General features: G+C 38.0%; 1 protein-coding gene and 1 long non-coding RNA gene across 7 annotated transcripts; one reads left to right on the top strand and one right to left on the bottom strand.

Annotated features, from left to right (window-relative positions):
* Nucleotides 1–1,791: 1,791 nt before the first annotated feature.
* Nucleotides 1,792–11,134, bottom strand: LOC140575535 (uncharacterized). 2 transcript variants are annotated; one of them, XR_011980827.1, is made up of 6 exons: nucleotides 10,361–11,134; nucleotides 7,675–7,941; nucleotides 3,099–3,242; nucleotides 2,769–2,901; nucleotides 2,511–2,598; nucleotides 1,792–2,416 (listed from the first exon to the last, which is right to left on the bottom strand). It is a non-coding gene; the product is annotated as an uncharacterized lncRNA (long non-coding RNA). The 2 variants fall into 2 exon arrangements; XR_011980828.1 differs by lacking the exon at nucleotides 7,675–7,941.
* znf592 (zinc finger protein 592) lies at nucleotides 11,055–20,486 on the top strand. 5 transcript variants are annotated; one of them, XR_011980826.1, is made up of 9 exons: nucleotides 11,056–11,727; nucleotides 12,427–14,576; nucleotides 14,703–14,881; nucleotides 15,044–15,217; nucleotides 15,360–15,504; nucleotides 16,110–16,373; nucleotides 16,511–16,617; nucleotides 16,857–16,940; nucleotides 17,039–17,123. XR_011980826.1 is itself a non-coding variant. In XM_072695899.1 (9 exons), the coding sequence occupies exons 2-9, from the start codon at nucleotides 12,447–12,449 to the stop codon at nucleotides 20,400–20,402; spliced, it is 2,127 nt and encodes a 708-aa protein (XP_072552000.1). In that variant the 5' UTR covers nucleotides 11,059–11,727; nucleotides 12,427–12,446; the 3' UTR covers nucleotides 20,403–20,486. The 5 variants fall into 5 exon arrangements, 4 of the variants coding, with proteins under 4 accessions (XP_072551999.1, XP_072552000.1, XP_072551998.1 ...); XM_072695899.1 differs by lacking the exon at nucleotides 16,857–16,940 and adding an exon at nucleotides 20,136–20,486 and having other exon boundaries at nucleotides 11,059–11,727; nucleotides 12,427–13,301; nucleotides 17,039–17,174; XM_072695897.1 differs by lacking the exon at nucleotides 16,857–16,940 and adding an exon at nucleotides 20,136–20,486 and having other exon boundaries at nucleotides 11,060–11,727; nucleotides 17,039–17,174.
* Nucleotides 20,487–22,179: the final 1,693 nt, after the last annotated feature.

The raw sequence follows: 22,179 nt of genomic DNA, 5'->3' as shown, positions 1-22,179 counted from the left end.
TTCGTTGCAAATGAAATGAGAGATGGCAGACGTAATAAGCATCGCTCTTTTGGTGTGACCCAAATTTTGTGGGGAAATGTGGTCAATAGCAATGCGGGTTCAAAAGTCTTTCTCGTGTTCAACAATACCATGTTGTCGTTTTAGGTGAACTGGCAAGTTTGTGGCGCTATTAGAGAATCTTAATTCTTTGAATATGGCAAAGGTCTTGTCTGTCTGTCCCTCAGTTTTTCCCCTCTATTTTGTACACAGTAGCTATATACACAAAGTAGCCGAGAAAATAATAAAATGATGCAAGTATATTCAAAATGTCTACAAAGGTTTAACTTTATGTTTAATGTAATGACTCAACCTATCCTGGCTTGAATCATCTCAATGTTGTTGGCTTCTATCAGTGCTAGTTTTTTTAAATATTTTTTTTCACCAAAGAGAAAGGCGAGAGAATTAGAAAATGAACAGCTGAGCAAGGTAAACTGTGAATATGAGGTGAAATGAGAAAGAAAAGAGAAGGATAAGGTGGAAGAAGATAAAAAGTGGTGGAAGGAGAGAGAGAGAAGCAGGATAAGGTGGAGGAAGAGAAAAAAGAGAGGGATAAAGTGTAAGGAGGTGTAAGGAGAGAGGTGTAAAGAGGGAGACAAAGGTGAAAGGAGCAAGAAGAGAAGGATTAGGTAAAATGAGAGAGAGGAGCATAGGATTAAGTGGAAGAAGAGAGAAAATAGGTGAAAGGAGAGAAAAGAGAAGGATAAGGTGGAAGGAGAGAGGAGAGAAGGATTAGGTGGAAGGAGAGAGAGAAGAGGTGAAAGGTGAGAGAAGAGACGAGCAGGATAAGGTGGGAGAAGAGAGAAAATTGGTGGAAGGAGAGAGAAGAGAAAGATTAGGTGGAAGGAGAGAGAGAAGGATAAAGTGGAACGAGCGATCAGTGCTCTCCTGTGATTAGTGGATGCAAAAAATATTTATTTTAATAAATGTGTATTATTCAAACACTCAAAGAATTGGATTACTTCTTTCTTAAACCTTGCCTTAGGGCAGTCGTGGCCTAATGGTTAGAGAAGTGGGCTTGAGATCGGAAAGCCACTGGTTCAAATCCTACTGGCAGGTAAGAATTTGGGGTGGGGCATGGGCATATCTAACAGGTTGACAGCCGTGCCACCCCTGCTGCCACCCCAGTTGGCAGCAGCATATTAAAGGAAAATGTATGGCCAATTTGACATTTACGACCGCGTCTTTATAATTACTTATTATAAAGACCATAATTTTTTTTTCCTAGTTTGTAAACTATTACATCCCAGTTTTTACTTCTGAATAAACTAATTAAAACACAAATTTACAGGTAATTATTCTTTTTTCTCTAGGTTAATTTTCTGATTTAGCACAAACTAAACATTTTAATTATACCTTAAGCAATATTGTCTTTAGTAAACAAGCATACAACTTACTAAATACAAACCTTTTTTTTCTTACAACTTTTTTCCACAAACAAAAGCTATATTTGCTTTGATATGCAAGTAGAAATTACACTTTAGATACAACTAAAATCGGTTTGCTACAGTCAATTTATAATATCGTAGTTTACTTACATACAACACATAAAGACAGGAATATTCTCTTCAAAAAGACCACGGTTTTTATTGTGATGCCTTTTTAAAACATGTACCACCTTTTGTGGTTTTAAAACAAAATTTTAAATACCACAAAACTATGAAATAAACATTAATACCATAATTAATACCAAAATTACATTACCAAAACATCCTAAATATAAAATAAAGTAAATTATGGTCTTTTTTCTATTTAACTTTTGCAACTTTTTTGTAACCTTAAATATACACTAACAGGTCACTTCATTAAAACCACCTTTCTTGTTTCTATACTTACTGTGCATTTTATCAGCTCCACTTTCCATATAGGAGCACTTTGTAGTTATAGTAGTAGTATAATTCCAGATTGTAGTCTCTCTTTCTCTGCATACTTTGTTAGCCTTCTTTTACCGTTCTGCAGTGGTCAGGCCCCCCACAGGATGACCTCAGAGCAGGTAGTATTTGGGTGGTGGATCATTCGCAGCACTGCAGTGACACTGACATGCTGTGGCATGTGTGTTGTACTAGTACAAGTGGTTTGGACACAGCAATGCTGCTGAAGTGTTAAAACACTGTTTCCACTCAATTAGACACCCCTACCTAGTTGGCAGACCAACTACCAGGAGGGTGGATATTTCTGGTTGTTGGACCATTCTCAGTCCAGCAGTGACATTGAGGTGTGAACTCCAGCAGCACTGCTGCGTCTGATCCACTCGTACCACCAGAAATGGGTGAATGTCACATTACATTATGAGATGGACCAGATCCTCATTCTCCCTGATGAATAACACTGCCATTGTACACCTCTTAAGTTCTGCTTCAACTTCATTTTTCTGAGAAACCTGATAAGAGACAAGACATTTCTTATATTTAAGCACTGGGCCTCATCATCAGGAGACTGCTAGTTCTTAAAGTTATTAAAGCAAAGCTACTTACCAGATACTCATTGATAGTGTCCACATCCTCCCCAAGGTACACAATAAGGCACTTAAGCAGACACTCTTTTCAGATTCACCTCAAGACTCTAGTTAAGAACACAAACATATACAATGCAATATAATAGTGCCTGATTTTACAACTTGACTAAAGATGCAAACACTATACAACAATGACAAATGCAAAACCAGTTAAAATGCCTGTCACAAGATTGTATATGATATAAGGCAAACTTTGATGTACTAAGCAAGTACCTACCTGATCAAGAACTTTCAGTTCACTCTCATTCCTTGATTCTGATGAACTCAATCAGCTTGTGCATGCTTGTACAAGGAAGCCAGGAATCGCGGTTGAAGTGGAACAGTTCAGAAATCAGAAATTCATTATTGATCTTTAAAAAAAATAAAAATGCACACACAAATGTAATTATATATTACATTACAACTGTGAGGTGTGATCTATTTTTATCAGATCTATCAGTTCAGGCATGCATGTTAAATTGGTCTGGCTAAATTTGTTAGGTTCTTATAATAAGTTAATTTACAGGCCACAACTGCCCTACTTCCACTGCTTAGAAATGTTACTTACTTTCATAGTGAACAACGCAGGCCATCGCACCTTCAACTCTTCCATTATTGATTCCTTTTTGTCGTCAATTCCATTTTTGAGGATGGCTGATGACATCTTGACAAGTGGCTCAAGAATGCATTGAAGCGTTGCACTGTGTTGAAGCTTTGTAAAAACAAAGTCAAAGAGCGTGGCGTCAAAAATCTAAATGCTTTTTTATAAAATACATACATTTTATGCATTTATTATACATTAAACATGTTTATGCTTTCCTTTCTAGTTAGGCATATCAGTCTTGGAATTAACACATTAATTCACACATTATCGAAGCTAGCACTAACTATGCTTTATGGAAAACACACAATTTAAATAAATTACACTGTCGTATATCCTGCATGAACAGTCTACAAATATACTTAAATCGTCAAAGGGAAAACGAATCTCTCTAAGCCCCCAAAACTGCTTATCATAGACACTAGCTAGCTAGTGCTAGCTACCCGAAAACATTTTATAAAACAGAACAGTCAATAGGGTGGTGTGGTGGAAATCTGTTCAAAGAGTGATGAAGCAGACAAGGGAATATGCATTGAGTAGCAAGTTTAATGAATCTGCACGCAGCTCGTGAACACAATACAGATTGCTTCAATGGTATTCGACATACATACTTATAGGAATATCCCCCTCCCACCCTCACATGTTGCATACGCATCCTGAACTCATGACTCACGACACCTGGCACCTCCTAAGAAGGAGTGTATGTGATTAACACTGGTCAACACTGGATTAACACTGACCTCTGACACACTCCTCTGCCTATTGTTGATAGATTTAAGACACTGTGACCCTGAGTGTGAGGGTGAGTCGGGGAATAACATGATTAACTGCTCTGTTTCAGCTAATACTTATCCATATGTTCCTTTTCGCCAGACAACTTCACAGTCGAAGCGAGGTAATGGCGTACAGTGAAACTGGACGAGAAGCAATCTGACATGATGTCACAAAATTGTGAAATTGTGTCTTTCAAGTTTTTTTCTAGGGGAATGTTTTCTGCTTTTGGGCAAACTGAACAAAACAGGTTTGAACCGGAAATCATAATTTCCAAAGAAAAGAGAGGAGAGAGAAAAGAGGTGGAAGAAGAGAGAAAAGAGAAGGTCAGGTGGAAGGAGAGAGAAAAGTGGTGGAAGGAAAGGGAGAAGAGCAGGATACGGTGAAGGAAAAGAAAAAGGAGAGGGATAAGATGGAAGGAGAGAAAAGAGAAGGATTAGGTGGAAGGAGAGAAAAGAGAAGGATTAGGTGGAAGGAGAGAGAAGAGAAGGATTAGGTGGAAGGAGAGAGAAGAGAAGGAGTGTACATTGTTTGAGTGCTATGGCCCATTTATTTTCAGTGTATTTGTGCTCATCTTAGTACAGCTCAGTTCATAGATCATCATGGCAAAGTTTTCCTTTGGATAGTTTCTTCTTGCTGCCTGGATCACTGCCCCTCTGACACAGTCGAAGACTTTTTACTTTCCCTCTCACATATCTACCACTCATCACGTGTGTATTACCATAATGAATTTCCTTTGATAATGCCCACCTACAGTAGTGTTACTATTTCTCAGATTCCAATTGTATGGTCACTTATTTCTAATATGCACCATTACCTTTTTATTATAACGATTCTATTTGGTGAAGTAATCAGCTATGTCTAAAAGTAAAAAACATAAGAGATAGTGGGGCTACAGTTTTTTTTTTGATTGCTTAGGCATAAACAAATTTCCCATTCAGTGACCCAAACCACTGCAGTCCCATTCAGGCTATTCAAACTAACCTAAGGGTATTTTCTGAGTAAACAGTGAAGCACTTTTGTAAGACTAAATGCATTGTAAGCTAAATGCCTTAAATGTAAATGTAAAATGTAATAGTTACACAGAGCAAGCGGTTGCTTCACCTTCATACCTGCTGCAAAATCAGTTGTGCTATGGACACAGCAGATAGTTAGCAAACACAAGCTCTTAAAACAGAGGTAGCTAGCTAAAGTTACATGTTGTAACCTACTGCGAGTACAGAACAGCTACAACAACTTTGACCCAATAGATACCTCCAGAACATATCTTGTTGAATGTCGCATAACTAACCATCTTCTAGCAGGACAATGTCTCTAAGCATACTGCTAAAGCAATACAGTGGTTTTCAGGGAACCAACTTGAAGGAGCTAGATATAGAAATATATCCCAAGAGACATGTAGCTGTAATTGCTGCAAAAGGTGGCTCTACAAAGTCGTGACTTTGGGGATTATGCATGTTCAAGGTTTTTTTTTTGCTACTTAAGTGCAATTCCACCTTAAAAGCAGTTCCACCTTAAAAATCAGTTCTACTTAAGCGCAATTCCACCTGAAAAGAACTTCCACCTCAAAAGCAGTTCCACCTTAAAATTTAGTGCTAGCTTCAGTTGCTGCTAATAATTAGGCTGTGAGCATCAGATTCAGCTTCAGATTAAAAAGCTGTATACAAGGGCGCATCACACAATTAGGCCAGACAATCTGGAGTTGGAACGGTGTTGATATCTCGAAAACTGTAGGACTAGTTGCACGGCAAAGAAATGCCCGAAAAAAAATTTAAGAACTAAAAAATGCATTTCCAGCTTAAATGGATCCCATCGCCTGCTGGGTTGTTGCTAGTTTCTGTGGTGGTTTTTCTAGTGTTGCTGGCTGATCACATTGGTGTTGCAGTTCCACCTTAATTTCAGTGTCATTACTGAAATTACTGCTGAGAATTAGGCTGTGAGTATGTGAGACATTGTGAGGCTTTGTGCATGAGTTTGTATGTGTGTGTGAGTTAATGGCCTATTAAATTCTGTGCCACCTTAATTTTATAGCTATGTTAATCAAGGATCCACCTTAAATTCAGGGATAACATAAATGTAGTTCCACCTTAATTTCAGTGTCACTGTAAACGCAGTACTACCTTAAAAGAAGGCTACATGCCAAAAACTCTTACACTTACACTCTTGAACCACTGATTAACACCTTGTCCATGGGGACCATCAAATTGCAGATTAATTACGAATAGTCTCCTTACTTCTAATATATTGGAGAAAGATGATACCAAACAGCTAATTTGTACTTGCATAAAAATCTAATTATTGAAAAATAGCTATAAAGATTTTGGCCCCTTCATGCACTAGCAAAGATAATACATTTGATTGGTTCGATTTTTATCTTCTCCCCAAGGCCGTGTGTCTTTGTTAGTTTTTCTTTAGTTAGTAGTCTTAGACCACTGTAGGGCCAAATTGTAATGGCTAGATGACTGGTGCAGCGAGGTCTTGTGGGGTTTTCTTCTGGTAGGGTTAGCTGCTGTGGTCACCTACCAAAAGTGCTCCAAGAAAGGACAACCACTGAAAAGGAGACAGGGTTATCGGCACCTAAGACTTATTGATGTAATTCATTGAGGCCCCACCGCACAACTTACAAGACATAAAGGATCTACTGCTAACATCTTAATGCCAGATACCAGAGGTATTGTGGAGTCCATGCCTCGCATGGTTAGATCTGTTGTGGCATAACAAGGGAACCTACTCAATATTAGGCAGGCGGTACAAATGTTATGACTGACCCTTCAATCACTGTTACAGCTAAATATGCTGAGTAATGTTATTCAGAAACATGGTACAAATTTTCCCTGCTATGCAGATGACACACAATTGTCATACATTAGCCAAACCAAACGATGCACTTCAGCTCAGTCAGATTGTGTTACAGACATTAAAGGCTGGGTGGCAAATAACATCCTCCAACTAAACTCTGACAAAACATAAGTCATTTTCATACTTTCAATAGCTTTTCAGTTGCACCAAGTACAACAGTGAAAAACCTTGGCATTATGATATACTGTGATCTGTCCTTTGATGCACATACACAGTATTGTACATACACAGGAAAGGTGCACATCTCTATTACAAATGGTTGGCTTTGCTCAAAGAACAATACACAGACTATTGACTGGTACCACATCAGCCATCTTGCTCCCTCAGCCATAATGTTCTTCAGTTTCTCTCCTTATTCAGATTTACAACTAACGTGACTTCAAAACACTTAACATGATTTAACTATGATAAATATGAAAGCAATACATGTATAGAGATGTCAACATGGTTAATCTAATTATTTACATTATTTGTGGCATTTACTAAAACTACTCTCTCCAGCTGCTGCAATCACAAACTTTAAAAATAAAAAATAAAACTGCAGCAGTTGAAGTGCTCACCAGAACTAAGCTTAGCACAAAAAGTAAGGAAATTTGTGTTTGGTAGATTATTTCCTTGTTGTAACAATGCTTCTTGGCAATAAATATTATACCGTTGGAAAGCCCATTAATTTCCCTTTTAGATGGCGACACATTTGTAAGAAATATACATTTGTGGGATGAGCAGCAGAGCTGATTATGTGGGTTGCACCCATGAAACATTTGCTAAATCCTCTCTGCCAATGCTAAACAGCTTCTGCAATTGACTCATTTGGTGTTTGATGGACTGGATGATTGAAGTTTAAAGAAACAGGACATATTAGCCATTGAACAATTTATTAATTTAAACAGGTTTTAGTAACGTGTGGAAGTACCTTACACAGCTACAACAGCCTGGCACCTCCTCCTCATGCTTGTCACCAGCCTGATCCCCCACTGCTGTGGGATGGCATCCTATTCTTCAACCAGCATTTGTTGCAAGTCAGCCAAGGTGGTTGTGTTGGTCACTCTGGCACGAACAGAATCTCAACACTCATCGCTGAACATAAAGTTCTTCCACATGTTTAGGTTCCAGTGCACGCACCATCGTCCTGCAAACCTTGACTGCAAATCTGTAGAAGACAGCCTACGGTACCTAAGTGCTGATAGGGTGAGAAAACAATCATCTTGGGGTGTTGTCTTCTTGGGATGCCCACTTCGCGGCAGTGTTGAGATTCTGTCTCTGACATGGAGATGGTACTAGGACTCACTCCAAATAATGCGCAACTTGGTTTTGCGGAACACCAGCTTGAAATTGCCCTATCGCACGAGCCCTGTCCTGATCAGTCAAACGTGGCATGTCAATTCTTGGAGAAATAATCTACCAAAAATATTTTTTCTTACTTTTTGTGCTAAGTGCAGAAAATTCAAACACATTACTACAAATATCCCATCCCTTAATTGGTTGTCTTAAAATCCTTTTAATAATTTGATGTTATCTGATTGTAAAAACTCCTGACATTCAATATAAAACTCTTAATGGTTTGGGCCTGCAAATAATTTGGTGATCCTATTGAATTCTACAACCCATCAAGTACACTTTGCTCACAAGATGCTGGCCTACTGTCAGTTCCTTCAATTACAAAAAAAAGTTCCCCAAATCAAATGTTCTGAATGGAAGATCAGGTCAGAGCCCATTCACCTGAATATAAAGCTTGTCTGAAGACTGGCTAACCTGTCCACAGCTGGCTTATATTGAATGTTAATGTGTTGACACACACAATGTGTCCAAATGTTTGTGGACAGCCCTTTTAAAATAAATGCAATCAGCAACCTTCATTTGCAATTGACACATATGTGCAAATGCACACTCATTTGTGTTTGTGTAAATACTACTACAAATACCTTGTCATGACATAAGACAAAGCCATATGCTCACAGTCCAGTATTTTCTGTTACACAATACACAGTTACAATAATAATACAGTAGTGTTTAAACTACTGTGGTAAATCGAGATGGGTGGATTTAATTATTGCTCTCCATCTCAGTTTTACTATTTATTGGATTTTGTTGGAAATGCCTCTGGGCTCAGCAGTACAATTTAGATGATCAAGGAAGTGGCCATGTCTGAAGAGCTGTCACTGAAATATAATGTGAGTACATTATGTAAGTACATAATGTACAGTTATGCACAATATAAATGTTGTCCATTTGTAAATTCCCTGTCTTGGGTGGCACGGTTTGTGCCATTTTTCTTCTACCCATGTTTGGTTGAATACACCATGTTCTTGAGTGTCTAGCTATTTCAGTAAATACTTACTGTATTTAGTAGTGTTGAAGTAGTCCACCAAAGCCCTAACATTAAAAATAGTCCCTTTTTTAAGTTATAACTGAATGTGTTTGAACCCTCTGGAGTCATTCTGGGCATTTTTGATTGTTGCACATCTTCTAAAATGTACTTATGGCATATAAGATATAAGATAATACCCATGTTTTATTTCAGAATGTTCAGAACAATCTTAGCTATCTCTGTAATTAGTGATCTAGATAACTGTGTGAAGAGAAACCCTAAATCAGATTTTAGAAATTCTTCATGTGGATGAATTGCTGAAAATTAGCCATTAAATATGATGTTCAGGTTTTTAATATCACAATGGTGATTTAAGAGCAGCTTATGATAAAAATAATTTGTCTCTGACTGGATGTGCTAGTTTAAGAGTACAGGCTAAATCATTTAAAGTGGAACAGAAAAGTGTTTTGCAATTTAACATAAGTTTGCTTCTGTGTTCCTCATCCACCCTAAAGGCACTGTTTTCTCTGTTCAAATTTAGCCCTGCTTCTGCTGCTGCTTGTAGTGACATGACTTGATTATCTGGAGTCTACTCTTGTTTCCTTTCACTGGCATAAACTGATTGTTAATATTATTAATAAAGTAAACACATGTGAAGTTGTCTGGATAAGATGGGCTTAATTGATTGCAACTGTTACCTTAACTAGTGCACTGGCAACAGAATGTAACTCCATTTACGGTGGAATTGAAAATTTAAATGAAAAGCTGACTAATACAACTGTTCCGATAATGTTTTTCATTTCTTGTACTGTCCCTCATCCTTTGTGTACATTTAAGAATGTGTAGTAGGAGGTGCAGAATAGTGTGATGTAGAGACAGACAAAACATTTTGTTACCATGTTTCTGCTTACAGCAACCTATGACCTGTATAAGTTTAAACTGATGTAAGCCTTGAATTCTTGTTAATCTGTTATTATGTTACTAATCCGAGATGAGATGCAAAGACAAGGTTGAAGTAGCATGTTCTATCAGTCTAGTCTGTTTATAGGAATAAACTTGTATGCAGCCTATATTAGACAGATTTAAGTCATATTACATTTGAACCTAATCTGAAATGAACTCTGTGACAACTTCACCAAATAACCATATTTATGGATTTCACAATATACCAGAAATATGGTAGTTTTTTTATTTCAATTCCACAAAAAAACTGTTTCAACATGAGCTCATACTGCACTGTATGACACTGACTGTTGTGTTGTGTAAGGTTGTGTTTAGAAATATGACTTACCTGTTGTCCTTGTCCTCAAGGGAATACGGCCGCCTTCCAGGGCTTCCCTTGTGCTGGCTGGTAGAGCCCACGGCCATATGTAGAAGGAGGGGTTCTATTGTGCTATGTGGTGTTGCCCAGAGGAGGACAGGTGTTCCTTCTGAGTCGCGGTTTAAGATTTCCTCCTCTCGAGTTTTTTCCCCACAGTCGCCATTGACTTGCTCATCAAGAGGCTCGACAAGAGGATTTAATTCAAATAAAATGGTATCTCAGTAAAGCTACTTTATGACCCGTTACTTTCACAATACCCGTTGTAAAACTATTAAAATAAACTTGTAATTTTAGTCATTATTTGGGTTTGTGAACCGCTAAGATAACTGTGAATGTTTTGTTGTTGTTGTTTTTAGATATCCAATGGTTAGTTCATTATAATTGTTTTGGTCCGTCCTATCAATCTAAATAGCGCCTCACAACAGACAATGAAACCACAATTCACCATCTGTATCACAGCTTTTAGTCAGGCAGAAAGAGGGCCATTCCCACGTCTTCCTCAGTAAACGTTATTACGCTTGAATTTGACTGAAATACTGCATAATCATTACGCATGCAATTAAAGAGTTGTCCCAACGTGTGCGTTATATGACGTCAACGCGATCGAACCCGTCATTTAAAAATATAATTAGATAGCTAGCAATAGCTATCTGTTTAGAATAACATTCTGATTCTGCGAGGAATTGTAGCTAGCTAACGTTTTGCTTTGTGTTTCTGCTGTGGGGTCCTCATGGTATGCACAGGTCGCTTGCCTGCTGCTATGCAGGAAGAGCAGGACAGCAACGAAAAGTAGCAAAGACCACAGGCGAATGTAAACAATACGCATTTTATACTTCGCAAAACAGAAATGGACTGGAGCTTCTGCCTTTTCAGTCAGCATGGCTTTTAGAACGCCATTCCAACCAACAGTTTCTTATTTATGAACAATAAACCAAGCTTAGGTTATCTTGTTCGTAGTTAGATAGCCAGCCAGCTAGCTATTAACAAATCATAGCGTTGCTTTTTTCTGAAAAAACAAAACAAAACGTAGTGCTAGCTAGCTAGCTAGTTAAAGTAGACATCTGTTGGCGTTTAGTTAGCTCGGGAACCAGGTGGATAAATTAGTAAACTGGACAAATTAACGAGCAGTTTGCGGTTTGTAATAGCATTGGATTGGCTAGCTATATTGCCGCTGTACAGTAAGCATTGAGAACATTCTTGGATGTATGTAGCGCTAACTCATTATCTTAGCTAAACTACCTTATCCTGCACGTGATTGGATTCACGCTGCTAGCTAGCGAAAATTGTTAACCACTTCTTCGGTGACAAGAATTCCTGTTTCAGAATCAGTGGCTTGTGTAAGTAACACGCTAGCATGTGCCGCTTTTTTGCGTGTTACCACGCTAGCTAGCTTGTTTATGTGGCAGCTATTCACATGTCCTTCTATCTAGTTTGTCATGTTGAAATTCTTGTGACCTGTATCGCCACGGCACCATACGGTTGCTACAATCAAGTGTTTCCAGGTGTACAGTGTCAGTCATCACGATAAAATTATAGAAAAAACTGTCGGTACACTATGGGACAACGGCAAATCATGGATGCCTATCATGCCTATCATGGATAAACCTGAAAGCGCCAGAAGGAGGTGAAAAAAGTGCAGTAGGAAACGGATGATGGGAACGCTAGACGCCAATATGTTGGCAGCGACGAATAATCAGTATTCAAATGTAATTGCCAATTTTAAGATAATATAAAATACAAATATTATTTAAGTTTTGTGCTGCCTTTAGGTAGATTTATTGGATAAAGTGGTTATAAGTCCTTGTCCGGTGTTAGCACTGTCTTGCATAGTTTCATGTTTAGTCATTCCTTTATCAGTTCAGCTTAATAAGGGCCTTTTTTTGCTAATGCACTGAATCCGAAGTGTTAGAGCAAGAACATTGCTACAGTGATGGTAGTGCTATAAAATAATCAGAATTGAAGACCACTGGATTTAACATTTTCTGATTAATTATTTATTAAGCTTTTTATTTCACACACATTTTTTGTTTTGCCAGGTTTTTGAAACATTTCAACCATGGGTGACATGAAGACCCCTGATTTTGATGATCTTTTAGCTGCCTTTGACATCCCTGATGCTACCAGTCTGGATGCCAAAGAAGTTGTCCAGGAGAGTCAGGATGATGCAGAGGGCCACCTTAAACACCCAGAGTTGTGCATGGACACCACAGTGTCAGTCCCTCACCCAGTGACCGCATTGGATGCTCCAGCTGTTAGTGTAATAGTGAAAAACACTAATCTTCAGGACTCGTTTGAACCCCTTATTGAGAAAAAGAGTTCACAGTTTCTCCTGCTAAATGGATTTAAGAATTCTTCTTGCTCTCTTGAAACACATCTTGCTGGTCATAGTGATTATACCGTGTTGGATACATCATCGTTGAACGGGAACTGCTCATGTAGTTTCTTGGGAAAAAATCCTGTGGTCTACAATACAGAAAAAGGTCCTCCTCTCTCAAAGTCAAACTTTAGTCCTGTTTCCAACTCAGAGTCAGAAGACATTCTGAGCAATGGAATTAACAGTCATGGAGATTCATATTTTCCAAATGACTCGCTGTTTATGTCTTTAGACACTTCTATGTCAGACAGTCACGGAAACTCACAAGCATACTGCTTGATTGACAAAAGCCATAAAAAAGAACCTGGTTGTAAAATTGTGGACAGTTCCAGCAGTGTTCCAGACATGTTTCAGATGGGAGGTGGGAGATCAGAGTTTATAAAAAATCTGTTGGAAAAGACATGCGGTCCAGTGGATGATTGCACTGATGATACTGGAACAAGTGCATACCCATCTCCTGAAACTAATCCTTCCTGTCCTCGTACATGTGTCACGACTCAGACCTTCTTAGCGGTGGCTCATAAGGAGAACACAAAGGTTAGTCCCAAAGTGCCTATATCACCAAGGGGCCCAAGAAGCCCTCTCGAAGTAGTTAAACGGTTAATGAAACAACCTGACAGCCCTATGAGTATATGTATTGACAGCAGTGGAAAAGCATTGCCTGCTGTGGCTGCAGGCCCACCCCTAGCCATTCCAAGAGTCAGAATAAAAACAATCAAAACTTCCTCTGGACAAATGAAACGGACTGTTACTAGCATATTTCCAGATTCTGAACCTGAAGATCTCCACTCACCTTTTGGGTCATCGCCATCTCAGTCATCAGTTGAGGATGCCTTTTCTAGGATGTTGTCTGTATGTCATTCCAGTGATACTGTCAATGAAGTTATTTTTGAGAATGAAAAGCAGGGATCAACACCTCCCTCAGGTTGTGCATCAGCAAATGTTGAATCACTTAAAAGTTCAAAAAAATCTCCAAACAGTACTTTTAGATTGAAAAGAAGTCAGAAAGCAAGTAAGCAGAGGAAAGTATCTCTCGCTCAGGTGAGGTGCTCTGCTAATCCAAATTACCTTCCTAAAGCTTTACACTTGGCCAACCTAAATCTAGTCCCCCACAGTGTTGCTGTATCCGTTACAGTAAGATCCTCCACCCACAGGCAAGACCAATCTCAGTTGATTTCACCTACAGTATGCAGCAGTGTACCTTTAGTGCACCAAGTTAAAAAAAGTTCACCAAAGACATGTGGTGTTATTCACAGTTCTGCTGCTGGAACTTTAAATAGACTGTTAAATTATACTAACCCTGTGCCAACTTATGTGCCCAACCTGACTCCTCCATCTGACAGTGATATTAAGCTCCCAGCTCATGGCTACTGCTGCCTGGAGTGTGGCGATTCTTTTGGGCTTGAGAAGAGCCTTGCTTTTCATTATAGTAGGCGGAGTGTGCATATTGAAGTGACCTGCACACACTGCTCAAAAACCCTTGTGTTTTTCAACAGGTGTGCACTCCTAGCACACGCTCGAGATCACAAAAATAAAGGTATGATGATGCAGTGCTCGCAGTTATTCATGAAGCCCATTCCTGTTAATGAGATGTCAATGCCCAGCAAACTTGATTCCCAGCATGAACAGTCTGCATCACAGATGACACTCGGCAGAGGCCTTGTGCGTTCATTTAGAAACCACAATGCAGTGCCTCTCTATCCAGATAAAATCGTCCAGCCACTTAAATGTCTCGAATGCGGTAGTCAGATGTTGGATTATATAGCACTCGCGGGTCACTATCAGAGGTCATCCACAGAGTCTGAGGGTTTGGTAAGTAAAAGACATAATTATATTTCACTGAGAGACACAGTTGAACCATTTATTCTTAGAGGACAGCACTGTGAACACTAAGTAAAATCTTTGCATTTTGATATTGGGGTGTTTCCCCCAAAACAGATGTGCAAAGTTTGCACAATGCTGCTTCCAAACAAATGCAGCTACAGGGCCCACCAGCGAATCCACACCCAAAAGTCCCCTTTCTGCTGCCCTGAGTGTGGGGCTCTCAGTCACGCTGTGGACTTTCAGAAGCATGTAAAGGAGAATTGTCTTCACTATGCACGTAAAGTTGGCTACTCGTAAGTAACCCAGATGTGACTGGCTTCCATTTATTTTTACATGTTTATTCAACAAAGGGATTGTGTTAACATTGTCATCTGATTGTGTGGGTTTTTTTTTTTGGGGGGGGGGGGGGGTTTGGATAATTATAAAAAACATTTAAATGTCCTCCCTTCCCACAGGTGCCTACATTGTGAGACATTTTTCATGTCACTTCCTCTCCTAAAAAGTCACATTGAGGAGAAGCATTGTGAGGTCTTTTATAAGTGCACCATTTGTCCTGTTGCTTTTAAGTCATCTGATGGCTGCCTCATGCATGTCAAGAGTAAGCATGGTGGCAGTGAACCTTTGTATCAGTAAGTTTCCTATATATAGATGTCAAATTACAAATGAAAATGTTTTCCTAGAGCCTGACAGGACAATAGGAAATAAGTTAGTATAATATAGTAAGTAAATAAAAAATTAATGCAAACGGAAACTCCACATGTGCTTTTGCAGGTTAATCCATAAGTGCTCCTGTGAAACTGTTTTTAAGAAGAAACATCTATTGTATCAACATCTCCATCAGCAAACATGTATATTCAGATGTCCTGAATGCACATTGTTCTTCATTCAAAAAATAGCTTTGGTGCAGCATTTCAAGGTTTGTAGTTCTTTAGTACTGTGTACATTTGCACTATTGTTCTGTTTTTATTCAAAGTATTTTTAACAAATTGTCTGTAGTGGTTGAATCACTTGCTGAGGCATGAAATGTTAGACAATAGAATACGTTTATGCAAACATTTAGTGTCCTGTAACAGATCTTCTTAACAATCACTAAGATCATGGCAGAGTTAAACTGCAAATATATATATATATATATATATATATATATATATATATATATATATTATATATATATATATATTATATATATATATATATATATATATATATATATATATATATATATATATATATATTTAAGTCTATAGTATTTTGAAATGGAAAAGAATTAAACAGCTCTGATAAAAGTAAAGCATGTAATTTCAGAGAGACACATGTAACTTAAGTAATTACATGAAGTATTGTGATAACAGCTTTTTCGCTTCCATTATGTAAAGTGTTTTATTGCACAAAGTCAAGCTGTTGGGCAGCAAAACATTTGTACATTACAAAACATTGTATTGCTTGCACAAAAAGTCAACAGAAAGAGAGCTCATGACATAGCTTAGCATGTTACTATAACCAACATTTCATTTCATGCAGAGGTTTCATGGTGGTGTCTTCAGAGGAGAACAATGCCCAAAGTTTGAGACTGAGTCAGGTTCAAATAAACTGAATAATGCGTCAACAAACCAACGGGCAAAGCAAACCAAAACCAGTAATATGGCTGTCCGAGAAGCTAGAAACTGCTCTAGTTCACACAAGCCCAGCAGTCTGAAGAACATTGACTGGAACTGTGGAGAATGTGCCCTGTGGATGCCAGACAGAGAGACATTTTTCTGTCATATGAAGACTAGCCATGGCAAGGTGAGGGCAGCTTGTGGTATTTATCTTAGTACATGAGTGAAACTGCAGTGTTTCCCTAGTTTTTTTTAAACCATTTTAATCTGCTTTAGTTTGTGCTTAGACCTCTTGAGTTTAAACAAGTTTTTTGTTTTTTGTAGTCGGTGAAAAGAAATCCTTGCCAGTTGTGCGAAAGGTCCTTCTGTTCCCGCACAAGTCTCAGGCGACACATTCGTATTGATCATGATGGGAAAGTTTACATATGCTGGTAAAAAGGAAGATGTATAGTAATTAGTAAAATGTATAGTAATTTAAATATATATAAATGACTATTTTTTAATTATGAATTTATTTAAAATATGTAATCTACAACATTTAGACTGTTTGAATGTGTCTCATTTTCCAGTCAGGATTACTTGTACAAAATCTCACTTGCATGCTTGTCTAGACTAACAGACATCTTAATAATGCTTAAGATTCTGCTTCTGTCTACTGTTTCCATGCCAGTCTATTTTTTAGTGCATACACTTAAGAAGCGTAGAAGAGAATGGTCACAAACAGCTTTTACATGATACATATCTACTAATAAATGTACGTAAAAGTAAAAAACGAATGTTGTTTTAGTCTTCTTTAGTAAAAAATATGCCTAATCTTTGTATGTGACTTGTACTGCTATTTCTATTTTAAAGGTATTGCACAAATGAGAGGATGGCCTTCACCCAACTCTCCATGCTAAAGAACCACCTTGGTTTGATGCATGGAATCAAGAACCTAGACATCAGTCATATGGCTAATTTAGTCGCTGAAGAGACAAGCATGGGGTTGGTAAGTGCAGTTCAATAGCAAATTTCAATACCTAAGTAGTCTGTGTTGATGATCGTGAGTCAGTAGGCATGTTTGGTCCAAAATCTAAAGTGCTGATTGGTGTATGTGTGTGTATGTATATGTATGTATGTATGTATGTATGTGTGTGTGTGTATGTATATGTATATATATATATATATATATATATATATATATATATATATATATATATATATAAAATCAAATAAAACCCTTATGGTTATGGCCTGGTCCATTGTGTGCAAAGACAACGTCTGCATAAGGTCAAATTAATATTTTTTTGGTGTGCTAAACGTAAACAAGAAAAAAGCAAAAAATGCAATGGTCAAAATTATTAGCCCTCTAATAGTCAATAGTGTAGGCTTTCTGGATTAAAACCAGCAACCTCTTTTGGTAGTTTCTAACTAAGTTGGCACATGTCTCATGAGGGATTTCTTCCTTGGCAAATTGTTCAAGATCATGCAAATTACTTGGTCTCCGAGCATGGACCCAAACCTTGACCTCCCTCCACAGATTCTCGATAGGATTGAGATCAGGGTTCTGAGATGGTCACTCCAGAACCTTGATTTTGATGTCTTTCAAAAAGTTGTTAACTAATTTTGTACAGTGGGGCAAAAAAGTATTTAGTCAGCCACTGATTGTGTAAATTCTCCTACTTAGAAAGATGAGAGAGGTCTGTAGTTTTCATCATAGGTACACTTCAGCTATGAGAGACAAAATGAAAATCATCCAGGAAATCACATTGTAGGATTTTTGAAGAATTTATTTGTAAATTATGGTGGTCCAAAAGTAATACCAAAAGTATTTGGTCACCCACAAACAAGCAAGATTTCTGGCGCTCACAGACCTGTAACAACTTCTTTAAGAAGCTCTTCTGTCTTCCACTCGTTACCTTTATTAATGGCACCTGTATAACAAGTATACAATATATCTGTATACAAAAAACACCTGTCCACAGCCTCAAACAGTCAAACTCCAAACTTAACCATGGCCAAGACCAAAGAGCTGTCAAAGGACACCAGGAAGAAAATTGTAGACCTGCACCAGGCTGGGAAGAGTGAATCTACAATAGGCAAGCAGGTTGGTGTGAATAAATCAACTGTGGGAGCAATTGTAAGTAAATGGAAGACTATTGATAACCTCCCTCAATCTGGGGCCCAACGCAAGATCTCATCCCGTGGGGTCAAAATGATCATGAGAACGGTGAACAAAAATCCCAGAACTACACAGAGGGACCTAATGAATGACATGCAGAGAGCTGGGACCAAAGTAACAAAGGCTACCATCAGTAACACTACGCCGAGAGGGACTCAAATCCTGCAGTGCCAGGCGTGTCCCCCTGCTTAAGCCAGTACATGTCCAAGCCCTTCTGAAGTTTGCCAGAGAGCATATGGATAATCCAGAAGAGGATTGGGAGAATAACCTCAGAATATCATCATCAACTTTTTGGTAAAAACTCAACTCGTCGTGTTTGGAGGAAGAAGAATGCTGAGTTGCATCCCAAGAACACCATACCTACTGTGAAGCATGGGGGTAGAAACATTCTTTTCTGCAAAGGGGACAGGACGACTGATCCTTGTTAAGGGAAGAATGAACAGGGCCATGTATCGTGAGATTTTAAGCCAAAACCTCCTTCCATCAGTGAGAGCATTGAAGATGGAACGTGGCTGGGACTTCCAGCATGACCATGATTCCAAACACACTGCTCGGGCAACAAAGGAATGGCTCTGTAAAAAGCATTTCAAGGTCCTGGAGTGGCTTAGCTAGTCTCCAGACCTCAACCCTATAGAAAATTTGTGAAGGGAGTTGAAAGTCTGTGTTGCCCAGCAACAGCCCCAAAATATCGCTACTCTAGAGGAGATCTGCATGGAGGAATGGGCCAAAATACCAGCTACAGGGTCTGCAAACCTGGTGAAGACTTACAGAAACGTCAAAGTTTTTTTATTTTGTTATTGACCAAATACTTATTTTCCACCATCACTTACAAATACATTCTTTAAATTTTTTTCTAATTTTGTCTCTCTTAGTTAAAGTGTACCTATGATGAAAATTACAGACCTCTCTCATCTTTCTAAGTAGGAGAACTTGCAAAATCAGTGGCTGACTAAATACTTTTTTGCCCCACTATATGCTTCAGGTCATTGTCTTGTTGGAAGACCCAGCAACGACCTAACTTTAGACTGGCAGCAGATGTTATGTTATTCTTTAAAATATCCACATAATACTTTATGTGTATTTAGAGCAATGGGGGTTTTCTTGGACAATGACCACGAAGAGCCCTTTACACCAGTCTTGCATGAAACATCAAGTCCAGAGGAAGTGAGTTCAGCAACATCATCTTTGCAGTGGTCTGGGAATCCTTGTTAACATCTCTGATTATTGTTCGCTGCAAAGTTTTTTACGCTTGCATTTTTGACCACAGCCAGGTTTATTTTTAACAGACTCTGTTTCTTTGTACTTTGCGATGATACAAAGCACATCTGTTCTAGAAACCATGAGATACATAGAAATGGCAGTATATCCTTCCCCCTGAAAATGAAGGTCCACTGTTTTCTGTCTGAGATCCAGACTGATTTCTTTTTTTGCCATGATGATATTGCTTTTTACAAAGATTATAGAGCAACCCTAGAGTATCCCTTTATGCAATCGTTAAAGTGATACTAACTCTGCTTCTTGGAGTCACTTAAAATAGAGAAGGTTTATTGTTAATTGACTTCTCAGGTGTGGTTTTAAACCAAGTTCATTTGCTTTGCAAGCACAAAATCACACGGGGGCTAATAATTTTGACCATATCCGTTTTCACCATATTTTTCATACACTGCACTTCTTGTTTAGTCTGTAATCTATTGCAGTCAGTTATTGTCAATGACCTCACACTCATTTCTGCTTTAAGCCACGCCCACTAAAAGTGTATTTAAAAGTATTCTTTTTTGATACTCCTAGGGGTCTAAGAGATCTGCAGCAAAGAACAGTGGGGAGGGAGGAGACAGTGTAACATCAAACACCACACCTTCCAAACATCTGAAAACCCTTTTTCGCTGCTCCAAATGTGGCCTCACCACTGGGGACCTAGGACAGTTCCAAGAACACATACCTCAACACAAAACAGATGCTGAAACACCCCAGTGCCAGCACTGCGGCCTGTGCTTTACATCGCAGGTGGCACTGTGCAGGCACCTCTACATTGTGCACAAGGTAAAAAAAAACTGAGGTGAACAAACAGGAGTTGTCAGATCTTGAAAGCACATCAGACCAACAGAGTAAATTTAGTAAAGGTGGATTTCTGTCTATAAAAACAGGTCTATCCAAACTTAAGACTGAAATCTACAGTGGCACTTAGTCCTTGAATACTGCTCTTTGTTCTGGCAGCACACGTTACAGTTCAGGAACAAAGTAGACGTTCTGTGGATGAAGGAAAGGCGTAATGAGCCAGCTGCTATACAAGTGTTGTACAGGTTTGCAGAGAGAATGATAGCTGGGCATGATTACCAACTGTACAGTATTTGCAGCAGACAAATGTGATTATCAAAACACGTTGCCTTACAGTGAAGTCTATATTTATTTCAAGGTTCTTATCTTAAGCTAATAAACTGTTAAGAACAAGTACTTTAAATGCCATTTTATCATATTCATGTAACAATGTAATGCTGTTCATGCAATTAATCTTCTCATTCATGTATGGACATAATCATAATGTATTTTCTTCTACCTTCAAGTCATATTGCCAACATAAATTAGTTTTTTAAGCAAAATGTACTTCATTGAATGATGAATCTTAAAAAGTAGAATATTGTAAAATGTTTTTTGATTTATTACATGTAAAATGCCATTTTACATTCATTTGTTTTACTTTTAATCAGATTGGCGAAAATTGGTGAAAATTCTGAAATCCAGTACTCACATTATTAGATTGTCATTTAGAGTTTGAGTATTTACATTACTATTTAAACAGTACAGAAAAAAGCCCAGAAAAGTTGCTTCAAATCCAAAAACTACTACCAAATGGTTTGCTGACCATGATATAACTGTGCTTGTTTCGCCAGCCAACTTTGGTCCAGACCTTTTTTTTCATTAGCAATATAAGCAAAAGTAAAACAAAAAGGCCTAAAATATGTTACTCATAATATAGAATATAAAAAGAATATTAAAAAAATCTATTTGTGTCAACATTTTAACAAAAATGAACCTTTTTGTGATGCACTAATATGTCTTTGGTACAGGCAACATGCAATGTATCTTTAGTACAATATACCACTGGCTCGTTCAAATGAATTGTAATGTATGAATTTGATGTTATATTCAAAAGACATGCTGGACAGTCATGCAGCACTTTGTACAAAATTTTAACAATATCTGCATAAGTTATACTGAGCCTATTTGAATGAGGGTGTAAACAGTGTTGCTATTAAAAAAAATAGTATTCTTATTTTTGGAGACCATAAGGCAATCTTGAGAAAGGTGTTAACGTAACCCAGGTATCTGCTCTCAGAAAATATGTATTTTCATATTCATTTCCTTTACTAGTTACACTAGCATTTATATTTAAAGAGCCATTCTTACCATTAAAATTAGCACTTTTGTAAACGCATATATGAACAGGTCTTCATAACTATAATATTTACTCAGAGCTATGACCTCAATCTTGTGAAACAGTATTTTGGTGCTGTTTAGCAAAAACCTTGTATATTGCTGCTATTTTAATGTGGCAGTTCTTTACAGCTGTGAAGGTTAAGAATGTCTGTCTTTTTTCCCCCACTTTTCTAGTAAAGTTGCCATTTTGGAAATACAAGGTTTTAATGTGACAGCAATTACCAATTTCGTGTAGTTTTGGGTCTTCATAAATATATTTTCAGATATTTTGTCTTTATTTTGTTTTGATTGTGTCTGACTCCTCATCCTATTCTGTTAGCTGAATTAAATGTACAGGGTATTTATGATGAACAGGAGCATTTAAATCAATGTACAGTCATGCCCGAAAGTATTCATA

This window comes from Salminus brasiliensis, chromosome 13, assembly GCF_030463535.1.
Source record: "Salminus brasiliensis chromosome 13, fSalBra1.hap2, whole genome shotgun sequence".
Taxonomy (NCBI): domain Eukaryota; kingdom Metazoa; phylum Chordata; class Actinopteri; order Characiformes; family Bryconidae; genus Salminus; species Salminus brasiliensis.
This window is presented reverse-complemented; position numbering and strand designations above follow the sequence as displayed.